The sequence below is a fragment of the Lutjanus erythropterus genome, chromosome 19, assembly GCF_056507025.1.
Source record: "Lutjanus erythropterus isolate fLutEry1 chromosome 19, fLutEry1.hap2, whole genome shotgun sequence".
Lineage (NCBI taxonomy): Eukaryota > Metazoa > Chordata > Actinopteri > Lutjaniformes > Lutjanidae > Lutjanus > Lutjanus erythropterus.
In genome coordinates, this window is record NC_139335.1 from 31,793,586 (window position 1) to 31,807,140 (window position 13,555).

At 37.9% G+C, this 13,555-nt stretch overlaps 1 protein-coding gene across 1 annotated transcript; it reads right to left on the reverse strand.

Moving 5' to 3' along the window:
- Nucleotides 1-11,828, reverse strand: LOC146310143 (uncharacterized). Its single transcript, XM_084744201.1, has 6 exons — nucleotides 11,183-11,828; nucleotides 7,998-8,411; nucleotides 6,528-6,673; nucleotides 4,710-4,878; nucleotides 4,462-4,624; nucleotides 1-672 (listed from the first exon to the last, which is right to left on the reverse strand). The coding sequence occupies exons 2-6, from the start codon at nucleotides 8,301-8,303 to the stop codon at nucleotides 380-382; spliced, it is 1,077 nt and encodes a 358-aa protein (XP_084600327.1). The 5' UTR covers nucleotides 8,304-8,411; nucleotides 11,183-11,828; the 3' UTR covers nucleotides 1-379.
- Between the last annotated feature and the right edge of the window lie 1,727 nt (nucleotides 11,829-13,555).

A 13,555-nucleotide genomic window follows, 5' to 3' on the forward strand; every position in this document is an offset into this window, starting at 1 on the left:
TGATGAACTGTCTTTACCAATCACTGTTTTTTGATTATTAGAAGCCTCTAGTTGCTTTCTCTGCTGTTTGAATGAATGAGCCTTAGAGGATTGTCTAAACTAATTCATAAATACATACATAAATACACATTTTAATTTACATTAAAGCCTCTATGTGTAGGATTTCAACAGTTTTGACTTCGGCGACTCCAAGTGGTGGTATCAAAACAACACATAGCAGCATTCATTTTCTCGTTTGTCCATTTAAGTAATCGTCCATTTATATCAATCAGACATCTTGTATTGTCACTAGGAGGTCACTCTTTAGTCTCACAGAGTCTCCATATCTTTAGGTCTCCTCCTTCTCTCACTATTTTTTGTGCTTTTTTTATGGTGGGCTCTACGTTTGCGTCTGTGACTCAGTGTCCCAGTTCTTTCCAGGGTTCCTCTTCCTGTTCCTCTCTGCCATCACCAGAGCTGCCACCACGGTGACCAGCACAGTGATGGTGATGACGAGAACGGTGGCTGTTTCGGCAATGCAGAGCTGGCTGTCAACCCAGGCCAGCGAAGCGCCGGCCAGCTGCGGCGGGTCCCGGCACGTCACATTGCGGTAGTCATCGATGTGGAGGTGGCGAACGCGCAAGATCTTACTGAAGACGCGATGCAGCTCGCAGTCGCAGCTCCACGGGTTGCCTGGTGGAGCAACAAAAAAGATGACTGTAGTTATCAGTTGAAGAGATGTTATAGACTCAGGCGTGTCGAGTGCTGAGTCAAACAGACCCCTCGAAGATTTTGACCAGACACTTGAAAATAGTAAAATGTTTTAATTGTGTCAAGTTAATTTTACAATTTTGTGCTTGTTTTATTTTGCAGCATGTAAATCTAAAGCAGAAATTTAGCTACACACTGCCAACAAAAAGGGAATACATAAGGGAAATTCTTCCATAGCCCCACAAGTATAAGAATTTTTAAATTAATTAAATAATGGAATTATCATGATGCAATTTAATGTTGTACAATCAACCTTCACTGGACCTAAGAACACTTGATATTTTAAGTTCAGTTGAAATAGCTAGCAGAATGCTTATTGTTTGAGCATATTACATGTATACTGTAAAAAAAAAAGGGGGGGGGCAGCTTAGGAGACACTTGTCATAGACACTGATTGGGGTTTACAGTAGCCAGCAGCGCTACATGTGCATTATGCCATGAAGCTATAGCAGTCCATTAAGGGATTAAAGACAACGGACCCTACAGTTTTTCCCAGACTGAGAGCACCCAGTGAACACAGCCGAACTGGGACAGAAAACAGCCTACAACACCAGTTTGAGGACAGGGAATACAGTAATAAGGTGTTTTTTCTTGTTGGGTTTGGCTCCTACCTCAGGGCTCAGTCACAGCTACTGCTAATAGCAGTAAATGGTGAGCTACTTTTTAGTCTCGCATAGCCAGACTCCTCTCCACAGAGGAGATATCAGAGAAAGGTCTGGCTCCATGCTTGATCTTGTCCTATAGGGGGAAAAAACTGCCTGCTTTGTTTGTATTTCTCTAAGCCAATCACAGTCGTCTTGTGTGGCACTAAGCACAGGATGCAGAGATGGTGCCCCTGTAAAATAATGTTGGGAGAACTTGTTTTGACAGAAGATTTGCATGTCAGGAGGCATGCTCTGGTATTAAAATGACTAAATCTCTGCAACAGAAAAGATAACAGCTGCTGGCTTTTTATATTCATGCCATTAGTGCTGATTTGCCAGTTTTAGCTTGTAGGTTCTTGCAGGTTGTCGTTTCCTGAGGTTTCCGTGATCTTTCCTACAGGAAACTGTATAAAAGACCTGGATGCTGTATTCCCTGACGGTCTTGGAGGATGTGTTCAGTGCCAGTCACGCCGTGTTCACTAGGACACCAGTGAGCCCTGTTCCACTGTCTACTAACGGCAACTAATAGTCATAGTTAGCTACTTTAGCAACAAATAAAGTTATCTTTCCAGTAGTAAACTCTGTAAATGACCATGGTGCTGTATTCCCTGTTGGTCTCAGAGGCTGTGTTCAGTCCCGGTCAGACCGTTTTGCCGTTGCCCACAGCTGCTAACAGTCATACTTAGCTACTTTAGCAACAAGTAGGCTAAAGTGATCTATCAATCAGGAAGGACTGAGAGTTGAAGCTGAGAAACCAGAGGACATCAGAGGAGAAAATAAGAAAATAATTTCCTCATTAAACATGATCCAGTTTCATCCACATCAGAGATGCAGTGTGCTGTCAGGAATGGTGGGCTTTAATACTGATGAGAGGAAGACCATGAACTGGGTCATGAGCATTTAAGCACACCATCATTCCTAATGTTATCTGGCCCTGTGTGTTGATCGTGCTGGCAGGAGGGGAGGAGATGTTCATTCTTGTCAGATAATATCTGCCATCTGGTAGCCAATGCACGTACAACAAAACATTATGAGAGTAGTCCACAGCCATAATACCTAAAAACATCTGTCATGTGTCTTAATCCATCATATAACATGATGGAAAAATAATATGAGGGAGTTGTTTGGGGCCACTTTCATTTTCAATTTTTTATAAATGATTTGCCATATGCTGTTTGGAAGGCTGATATTGTGATGTATGCTGATGACACCACTTTGTTCTGTGCATCACCAGTGATTGGAGAGCTGAGTGAGAATCTACAGCTTGAGTTGCATACCATCACCAATTGGGTGAAAATGAATAAATTAGCATTGAACATTGCAAAAACTAAATGCATTGTATTTGGCAGTAGAAATGTTAAATCTAATGCTACTGCTCTCAGTCTGTCTATTGATGGGATATTGGTTGAGCAGGTCACTAAAACTACATTACTGGGTGTTAAATTAGACAGTTTACTGTCTTGGTCTGACCAGATCGATCATATTGTCTCCATGATGGGAAAGGACATTGCCATGTCAAGGACATGTTCTGGCTTCCATCCTCTGTTATGAACGATGGTGTTCGGTCACTCGTTCTGTCACACTTGGAGTACTGCCCAGTCATCTGGTCAAGTGCTGCTCAAAAACACCTTAAAAAGCTTCAAATTGCACAGAACAGGGCAGCCAGATTAGTTCTTTGTTGTTCTTTCCGTGCCAATGTGAGTGAGATGCATAACTGTGGAGGCTAAACTGTGGAGGCTAAACTAAAATCTAGTCTTTCGTTATTCATGCATACTGTCATCTTGAAAAATACACCTCAGTTCTTTGGTGATACATTAGTATATAGTGGTTTTTGTCATGGATATGTGACACGTCAAGTAACCACTGGTCTTCTGGTGGCACCAAGTCCACGAACAAATTTTATGATGAGAACTGTTCTTTATAGAGGAATCTCAGTTTGGAATAGGCTCCCTACCAGCATTAGACACTACTATTAGAAACCACCAAAACTCAAATTGATGAATCACATGTAAATTTTGTTATGGCAGTTCTGGAACATTTTTGTGAATTTTATTTTGGGTTGATATTGAATTATGTTGTCTCTTTGATATTCTGTTGATTTTAAATTGATGTATGTTTTGTGAGTGGACCCCAAGAAGACTAGCAACCACCTTGTGGAAGCTAATGGGGATCCGAATAAAGAATAAAGATTAAAGGATTAAGACATGTTATGTGATTGATCATGGCTTTAGGCTTTGACTAAAGCTTTTTCTAAGTGTAAAAAATGTAGCCAATTTGTATTGACCACCAGCCTAGTTTGACTGGTGGACCCCAAATTCTCTGGCCAGTCAGGCGACCAATTATACAATGTCTCTGTTGATCTGCTTTTTTTTCTGTCTTAATAACTGTGAAAATTTTATTTAGGTGGAGGCGTCAAATAAGCTCTCTGGATTTTTTGCATCTCCCTGCACTCTATGTCCTTTGTCATATTTGTAATTTTTGTGTTTTAATTGTACAAAATAAAACAAAACATTTTAGAAATACGGAAAAAAAAACGGTAATGAAGACACTTCATTTTGCTGGTTTGGAACTGTTGAACCAAACTCCATTCTAAAAGCAGGTGTTTAATGGTAGGAACATATTTTTTCACAGTAAAAACACAAAATGAACATGGGAAATCACAGAAGCTGGGAACAGCCGTGTTTGGATTTTTTTTTTCTTTTTTACCTGCTCAAGCTTATTTTCTCATGATCACATATTAATTATTTCCTTATCTTGAGAAAACAAGATTTGTTGTCTTGGAATAATGAAATAATAAAGGTAAAAATAAAATAAGGCTAAAGGCTTAAATCAAGTGTCATCAAATGAATCAGACAGTCCATAATTATCTCATGATCTCTAGAAAACAAAAGTTGTTTTCTTGTAATAACTGATCTCTTGAGAAATTGGCCTGTTGTTTTCTCAATATAATGGGATAAATTAACCTGTTATCACAAGAAAACAAGCCTGAGATAAAGGAATTATTCACTTGTGTTCTTCAGACAAGATCATTTAAAAAAAATAATTGGAGATTAGAGATGGTGGAAACCTGAAAGCTGGATGTGTGTAGCTGTTGTATGGAGGCTGATGAAGGTCTTAAATTTGAGGTGATGCAGGTTGTTTCCCTCCAGAGAGAGGACGGCCAGGCTGTAGAGAGGAGCCAGAGCATCACTGTCTATCTGGGAAATGTTGTTGTTACTCAGCTGGAGCACCTAGACAGATTGACAGACAGGTAATCAGACAGGCAAACAGGCAACTTGGTATACACTCACAGAATATCAACAGGCATTTACTCACCTCTAGTCCAGGCAGCATATCCAGGCTCCCCTGCTGCACCACAGTCATTCTGTTGTTGTGTAGGTAGAGCTGTCTAAGCCTGGAGAGGCCCCTGAACACACCAGAGCCAATTGACACCAGCTGGTTATGACTGAGGTCCAACTTCTCCATGTTGTCCAGATACTCCAAGCTGAGAGACGGAGGGAGAGACAATTATCTTCATGTACTGGCAGTGAAAGTCTCTTGTTTCTGGGGTGTTTGTGGCCAGTTGGCCCTGATACCCTGGTGTTAACCTGGTGTGAGGGATCTGGGGTGTACAAAGAGAGTGAAGCAGAAGGAACAGCTGCTGGTTCTGAAAGTTTATTTTCACACAGTCACCATCTTGACTCATTTTGCCATAAGCTTACACACAATCTGACTTCTCTGTGCAACCAGTGGAGTTGTCCTCTGCTGGCCATTAGATAGAATGCAGGTTTGAGGCACCTCCACATTGGCTTATCAGACACGGAAGCTCCACCCACTATTTATACTGTCTATGCCATGGGTATTCAATAGGGGTTCCCTGACCCCTAAGGGTGTCCTCAGAGTTACTGCAGGGGATCCATCAAAAATTTCTTTCATTTTCTTTTCTTGAAAAAAATGAAAATTATGTGTAAAATTACACATTAACATGAATGCATCACACTATTATCAAAGAGAGTGGGCCTGAGAATTAAATAATAAAAAAAAAACTCCACAAAATATTAAAGGGATACTTCACCCGAAAATGAAACCTCAGTCATTATCTACTCACCTGCCTGCCGTTTGAAGGTTGGGTTTAGTTTATTAATCCACGAAAACCAGACCTTCAATTTGCACAACAGTGAGTAGATGATGACTGAATTTTCATTTAGTGCGTATAGGTAAGCAAAAACAGAGGAGACCATGCTTTAAACCTGCAATAACTGACCACATTGGCCACATGGGGAAACCAGTTGTAAACACAGCACTCATCCCATGTAACATTTTGGCAAAATACCCATATGTGCCGGTCTGATGTATAGAAAGGTGAAGCCACACCCCTTCTGGTGGACCACCATGGGACTTTACTTTGGAAAAAATATAAACTGTAGTCAATGGCAAGAGACAAATAATCTTTTGACCTTGGTGGAATTGTGTCATGAATTACACATATGATGTTTGTCAAGTTAAAAATGTTTGTTGTAAAACTGTCGTAGTGAAGAATTATAATTAGCAAGCATACACACACCAGAGGTCATGTAAGTGTTTTTTAAAGTGTGATTTTCCCCTTCGAAAAGTCAGCCGCTGAAGCTACGACACCTGTGTGTTTTCATATCAGAATGCAGTCACCCAAATAACAGGTCTTGCCTGTTTTTTCACTTCCTGACTGATAAAAGGACCAGGAGTCACAGATAAAACATTTCACCTCACTAATTCTTGACACAATTCAAAAGGGAACAAAAAAATATCTTTCTCTTGCTATAGATTGCCTTTCATGTTTTTTCCAATATAAGGTCCTGTGGAGATCCACCAGAAGGGGCATGACTTTCTCCTGTGAACAACAATCGATGTCTGCGATAAGCTCCTCCCTAGCTGCCAGATTTTAGGGAGGAAGAGGCGGGACTTAGTCTCTCTGTGCTACCAACATCAGGTGAAGGAGAAGAAATGAATTAAAGACTGTTCAGAAAGAAAAGAAGAACACACACTGGAGGCTTTTAACACCAGCACAAACAGTGAGCAACTATGTCTCCCTACCCATCAGCCCCTGCTGTGAGGAGCTGAAGGAGTATGGAGTATGATGGTGGAGGAGAGAGGAGAGAGCAACAGGCAGACAGGTACCTGTATCCAGATATATAACGTAAGTTGTTGTGCTCCAGTCGCAGCTCTCTGAGAGAAGACAGACTGGTTGAGAAGTCGACAGGTAGAGTTGTTAACTGGTTCCAGCTGAGATCCAGCTTCTCCAGGAAGGACAAAGACAAAAATGCCTGTGGAGACAGATAATCATCAGTGTAGATACTGCATTCTCCTCTGTGCCCCTCCCTCATTACTTGTTCAGCACTGTTTTAAATTTCCTTCAAGCAGCTTATTTCCACTGATGTCAGTTTAATGTGAGGTGGCTCCCCCTAGTGGACTCAAAATTATAAGGAGTCAGAAAGTCCACATTTGGAGGAGGTGGGGAAGGATGGCTCAAACAAACAGAACTTTCACCCAGGAGACCACAGTTTCATTCCTGTGTGAAATGAAAAGTAAGCGTAGAGTTATTTAAAGTTTTACGTACCTTAAAATTTCATTATGGATTCAAGCAACATCACTTCCCTTATGTGACATGTAATGTTGTTATTTTGACCCAAGCCACGATCTTTTCTGAAAATTAAGAGTTTTTGTGCCTACATCAAACCAAACCGCAACCGTTTTACAACGGACAGTGTTTAATGTCACATGAGTTATGCTGTTACATGAGTGACACCACTTCTGTCACATGACATACATTACGTAGTTATTATACCCAAACCACAATCTTTTCCTAAATCTAACAGAGTAGTTTTTGTGCTGAAATCTAACCAAACTGTCAGCCAAACTCATCAACTGACAACTCAACTGCTTTCATTTCATTTCTTAGTCCTCAGATGTGTATGTGGTTCACCTGCAGTGATTATACTTCACCAATAAAGAATGCAAAGTCACGCCTCTTCCCATTGTGCCCCACAAGACCTTAGTTTGGAAAGACTATGAACGGTAGACCGTGGCGAGGGACAATTTTTGGTCTTGTTTGAAGTGTGTCATGGATTACACACGAATGATGTTTGTTAATTTGAAACAATTTTACAAATCAAGAAAGTCACAGTTTGTCATAGGTTTGTTGTAGTTTAGTTTTGCGTTAAACGTCTCTTGTCTCACACAATATACAACACCAACATCTCTGTCCCTTGTAACAGCTATCAGCAGGGAAGAGAAAAACCAAGCAAGACCATTGCTCATGTGACTGAATCCCAGTATAAAAACACAGACATCACAGCTTCAGTGAGTAACATTAGTTTTGGTCACTTATGCGACTTCTAGGAGTGTAGTCTTTCTAATTAAACAATGACCTTCTTGGCTTGTAAAATTGGAACAATTCAGATGGGACTGAAAAATTATTTGTCTCTTGTCACTGACTGACTTCAATATATTTTCTGAGGTAAAATCCCGTGGTGGTGCACCAGAAGGGGAGGAATTTCGCCTCTCTATTCAACTGTTTTCAGTGCACAGTACTTCCACTTCAAGTGACATTTCCCATGTTTTTACCCTCCACCATCCCATCATTCCTACCTGTGGTTGTATTTCTTGTATCTGGCTGTTGGTGAGCACCAGCACCCGCAGGGACCACAGTCCAGTGAAGGCTCTGGTGCCAATCTCGCTCAGATTGTTTCCTCCCAGTTCCAGCAGCCATGTGCCGTGTGGGAGGCCTCTGGGAACATGCTCGAACCCACGGCTGCGGCAGTCCACCAGGTCAGCGTGCTCGTAACAAACACACTGGTGTGGGCACGACCGTGAGCCCTCAACGGATGGTAAAAGGGATGGCGGGGAATAAAAGGCAAAGAGGAAGCAGAAAAGGGCCAGGAAAACAAGACACATATTTCCCGGACAGAAAGAGGAGGGAGGGCAGCTGATTTAAATGTGGAAAGTTTGGTAGTTTAATTCTGCCGTTCTCTTCGCCAAGCCTCACAGTCAGCATCCACACAACTGAAAATAAGAAAGCAAGCAGAGCACAGTTTTTAGTTTCATTTAAATCAGCACAAGTCGAGTTTCTTTGATTGGCCACCAGACTAAGGAGAGTCCAATATCAACCCTCCTTTAGGCTCTAGTTTGGTCTCCACCAGCTGCTGAGGGAAACATCTGGCTCTTAAGTTTCTAAATGCTTCACTATGTTCAGACAGTGGATAACTTTGTCTGTCACCAATGTGGTAGTGGAAAGAAGGGTTTTTCAGAGGGTTTTTGCTGAAAGCCTACTGGAAAACAGGGCCAATAAGTTCAGGGTTTGGGAGCTGAAAAACAAACAAACAAAAAGAGCTAAAAGAATTTCCATAAAGCTATAGGGAAAAGTTGATGATCACTTTCTGTGAGTTTGTCACTTCGAGACCCTTTCCCTTTAGAATCTGATTAATTTTTAAAGTACCTTGTAGAATTTTGACCTTTAGGAGTGCTATTGAGCAATGTTGTTATGATCATGTCCTAGTTTTATTTCAGAAAAATTGCTTTACATGTGTTTGATGAAGAAGGAAATATACTCAACAAGTTTGTTAAGACTTAAAAGATACACCAATGCATTATGGTGAGTAACACTAATTATAAACATTGGCTTGTTTACATGAAAAGTAGGGGACCTTTAATATGAAAATATTGACTAGTGCAACTTTAAAGTTCAAATGAGACTATTATTTTCTTCAGTGGTTTCATGTGTTGTCATGTCCTGTCTTTACCTTGGGATGGGCTTGATATTACAGTTCTATCTGAACAATGGGACAAAACCCAGCATCTCAACTAGAAGTGCAGTTCTGCCATGTGATGGAAAAAAGAGATCATGTATGTCATTTTAATGAGAAACTCTCAAAAAATGACTTAGTTTGTTAAAATAATGACTTAATATATTTAAATAGTATTTTAAAATAATGACTTGATATATTTAAATAGTACTTTAAAATAATGACTTAATATCTTTAAATAATGTAGTACTTTAAAATAATGACTTGATATCATTAAATAATGTAGTACTTTGAAATAATGACTTGATATCTTTAAATAATGTAGTACTTTAAAATAATGACTTAATATCTTTAAATAATGTAGTACTTTAAAATAATGACTTAATATCTTTAAATAATGTAGTACTTTAAAATAATGACGATATCTTTAAATAATGTAGTACTTTAAAATAATGACGATATCTTTAAATAATGTAGTACTTTAAAATAATGACTTAATATCTTTAAATAATGTAGTACTTTAAAATAATGACTTGATATCTTTAAATAATGTAGTACTTTAAAATAATGACTTAATATCTTTAAATAATGTAGTACTTTAAAATAATGACTTAATATCTTTAAATAATGTAGTACTTTAAAATAATGACGATATCTTTAAATAATGTAGTACTTTAAAATAATGACTTAATATCTTTAAATAATGTAGTACTTTAAAATAATGACTTAATATCTTTAAATAATGTAGTTCTTTAAAGTAATGACTTGATATCTTTAAATAATGTAGTACTTTAAAGTAATGACATAATATATTTAAATAATGTAGTACTTTAAAATAATAACTTAATATATTTAAATAATGTAGTACTTTAAAATAATGACTTAATATCTTTAAATAATGACATACTATGTTAAAATAATGATGTAGTATGTTAAAATAATGGCATAATATCTTAAGATAATGGTGTAATATCTCAAAATAATAATAACTTAGTATCGTAAAATAATGAAATAATATCACAAAATGATGATTTAGTATCTAAAAATATAAAGTTGGTATGTCAGTCATTCTTTGGAATAAAGCTTTCTCATTTTGAAATACTAAGTCATTCATTTGAGAAAGTATCTCATAATGACTTACAAGACTTTTTTTTTTCATCACACTGACAAGAAATGGGTTTCCATACTTTACAATTTGCCACTCATGTCCAACACTGACGAAATCTTTGACACCGGTTTGTCCTGCTAACCCATAATCCTTTCCTATAGTGTAAAAACACTCTGTGTGTGTAGCCTGATCAACATTTAAGCGCTGAAACTTCATTCATTTTCCACCATCTCTGATTTTCCACCATTCTGACTTTCTTTAATGAATTCTACACCTGGAGTGGCCCAGAAGAAGCACGCATGCTTTTTACAGTCAAATGCTAGCATTAAAACAAACAAACAAACAAAAAAGTTGCCAAAATTTCTATCATTACATAACTGGCTTACTTTGGGTCTCTCTCATAATTGTTACACTTGTTTTTAACACAGGTTTTTCATCCGATTTATCCCCTTTCTGTGCATCACAGTCAAATATAATTACATAATCACAGTCATTAAGGGCAGAGCAGAAGAAAGGATTAAATTCAGCCTGTCTGACACACACACACACACACACACACACACACACACACAAACACACAGAGAGAGAGAGAGAGAGAGAGAGAGAGAGAGAGAGAGAGAGAGAGAGAGAGAGAGATGTAGTGTAAAAGCAACAGTTCAATTCAGCATTCATTTCTTATTCACTAAAAAGCAGCAGCAGAATGATCAGTTTCTCATAACTTGTTCACTGATTATACTAATAATTACATTTTATAGTCTACAGTATTGTCAACAGCACACAGTCATTTTTGCTGGTTAACAATATATTTTTCACAATCAGAAAAGTGGAGACACAGGCTGTGAAAATGATCATTTTTAAGACAAATGTAAAGAGTAAAATGAAAATCCATATGACCAAAATTTCCTCTTTGAGGCCTAACTCACCCCCTCTGCTCCTGAAGATCCCAGATCACCTCCATGCTGGATCATCAGCATCTATACGTCCTGACTTCACTGGATGACAGCGAGACGAAACCAGTTCGGGAACTGATGGACAGAGAGACACAAAGACAGAGTGATGATGCTGATGGAGACTCTCAGTGCAGTCAGCTGTGTCAGTAATCCTCTAATCCCCTCCAATCACCAAATGTTTCCTCTCATCCACTAAACTCTGGCAGCTCATCTGATGTTTTTTATCTTGACTCTGTCTCTGTCCTCCTCCCTCTCATTTCCTGTTAATACCACTAGGGAACCTTGGCGTCCCTCCATCTCCACCCGTCTGTTTCACTGACTTTAATATTACATAAAGACTGTTAACATCTTGCGGAGAGTGTGCAGATGGGCGATGGACCAATGGAGAAAAAAACAAAACCACAGCTGATTTGCCCACCAAAACTCACATGAAAGCACCAGCGGTGGTCTCATACAAGACTGGATTTACTGGGAAAACCAGACACTTGACCTGTGGTCTCAGAAGTCCAAAGTCCCTGAAAAACCTTCATTATATCAGACCATCTGAAGCTGAGAATGGCCATGCTTGCAATTATGTGTATTTTGTTTTGGTATCTCAAGATAACAAGATAATTTTACTGTTATTCTCATAAAAACAATGATTCTGTTATCCCAAGAAAACAATCTTAGTTTTTCCGATATAATTATTCAGTCATCTTGAGAAGATTATCTTGGTTTCTTCAAGATAACATGATAATTATTCTGTTATGTTGAGAGAATCATCTTGGTTTTCTCAAGATAATGAGATAATTATTCTGCTATTTCAAGAAAACATGATAATTAATCTGTTATCTCAAGATAACGATAATTATTATCTCGAGAAAATGATCTTTGTCACCTTGAGAAAACAAGACAATTATTCTGTTTATCTCAAGGTAACGTTTTTGGGTTTCTCCAGATAAAGAGAAAATTATTCTGTTATCTTGAGAAAATCTTTGTGATCTGGAGATAATTCTTACATTATCTCAACTGTTTACTTTAGATTATTTGCTTTATTATCATTGCATTTGTTTGGAAGTAATCCACTCCATTTAATTCCATATAATTTCTTCAACCAGACCTGAAGAAATATTGTCCATGTACACAAAGTAAGTGATGTTCCTGACATCTTGCCACATAGTGCCTGGGTTGTTTTCACTGAAGCTGAACTCAAAGTGTTGTGTGTATTTTTGTTTAGCAGTTTTAATGCCTCTGTGTAGGCCTCCCTCTCTCCTGATCAGTGTATTGTATCCCGGGCTCGGAGCTCTTCTCCCACACTGCTGTTGGAGAACACTTTAACTTGCTTTTGTGTGGTTACAGTGCAGGTGCAGGAGTTGATGTATGATCATACTGTGGAGGTGTAGCGCTCAGTGTCTGAGTGTTCGGAGAGCTCCCACCTGGTGTCCTCAAAACAGTCCTGTAATGATGGTGAGGCCTCCTCAGTCCAGATTTGCACTGTCTTGGTCTGAGGTTTGGTTCTGCTGATGATTTATAGCCTGGGGTCAGGAACAGAGAGGTTTTTTTGTCAAGGTAACAAAATAATTATCATTAATTATTATCTTGAGAAACAATCTTCTTTACCTCGAGATAAAGAGATAATATTCTGTTAATCATTCTATTCTGATAACAAGATAATTATTCTGTTATCTTGAAGAAAATAATTTTAGAACAGAGACAAATGGTCTGTATGTAAGTATTTTACTTTTCTTTTCTGTAGCATTTTCAGTTTATTAATCTCTAAAAGGGCAACATTATATAGCACAAGAAATAAATACCCAGTTATCAATACTGAAAATAAGTGTCACCCGAGCTCTGTTAAAGTTCACATCATGACAGTGTCAAATGTGTAACTTATTTAGTGTAACTCTAAACATAAAGTATGAACTAGGTTACTTTCATTTTCACACTTGGCATCCCGTCTGTTTTTTTTTTTTCTCTCTCTCTCTCTCTCTCTCAGAATCAGGATCAGAAGCACTCCACAGATAATAAAAAACAGAATATATACAGTAAAGCTATGTGTTCTGTTTTCTGAACAATAATATACTGATATTATGTACTTGTTATTATACATATACTGCAATAGATTAGAAGTAGAGATATAGAATAGAAATAAGAAAAATTGATCTTGATATGAAAATATAACAGTGTAAACAGAAATGTTTTATGACTCCCTCTCTCTCTTTCTCTCTCTCATCATATATATATATATATATATATGGACATAACAAAATAAAATGAATATAAATAATACAGATAATTAAATAATATTAAAAAATAAAAAATGGCTAAAACATAAAAATAAATAAAAATATATAAAAATAAATAATG

Excerpts from the sequence above, each read along its gene's own strand:
- LOC146310143 (XM_084744201.1), bottom strand. The coding sequence starts at position 8,303 with ATGTGTCTTGTTTTCCTGGCCCTTTTCTGCTTCCTCTTTGCCTTTTAT. Across the intron at positions 4,879-6,527 it reads CGTTATATATCTGGATACAG|CTTGGAGTATCTGGACAACA; the intron begins GTACCTGTCTGC and ends TCCGTCTCTCAG. Across the intron at positions 4,625-4,709 it reads ATATGCTGCCTGGACTAGAG|GTGCTCCAGCTGAGTAACAA; the intron begins GTGAGTAAATGC and ends CAATCTGTCTAG.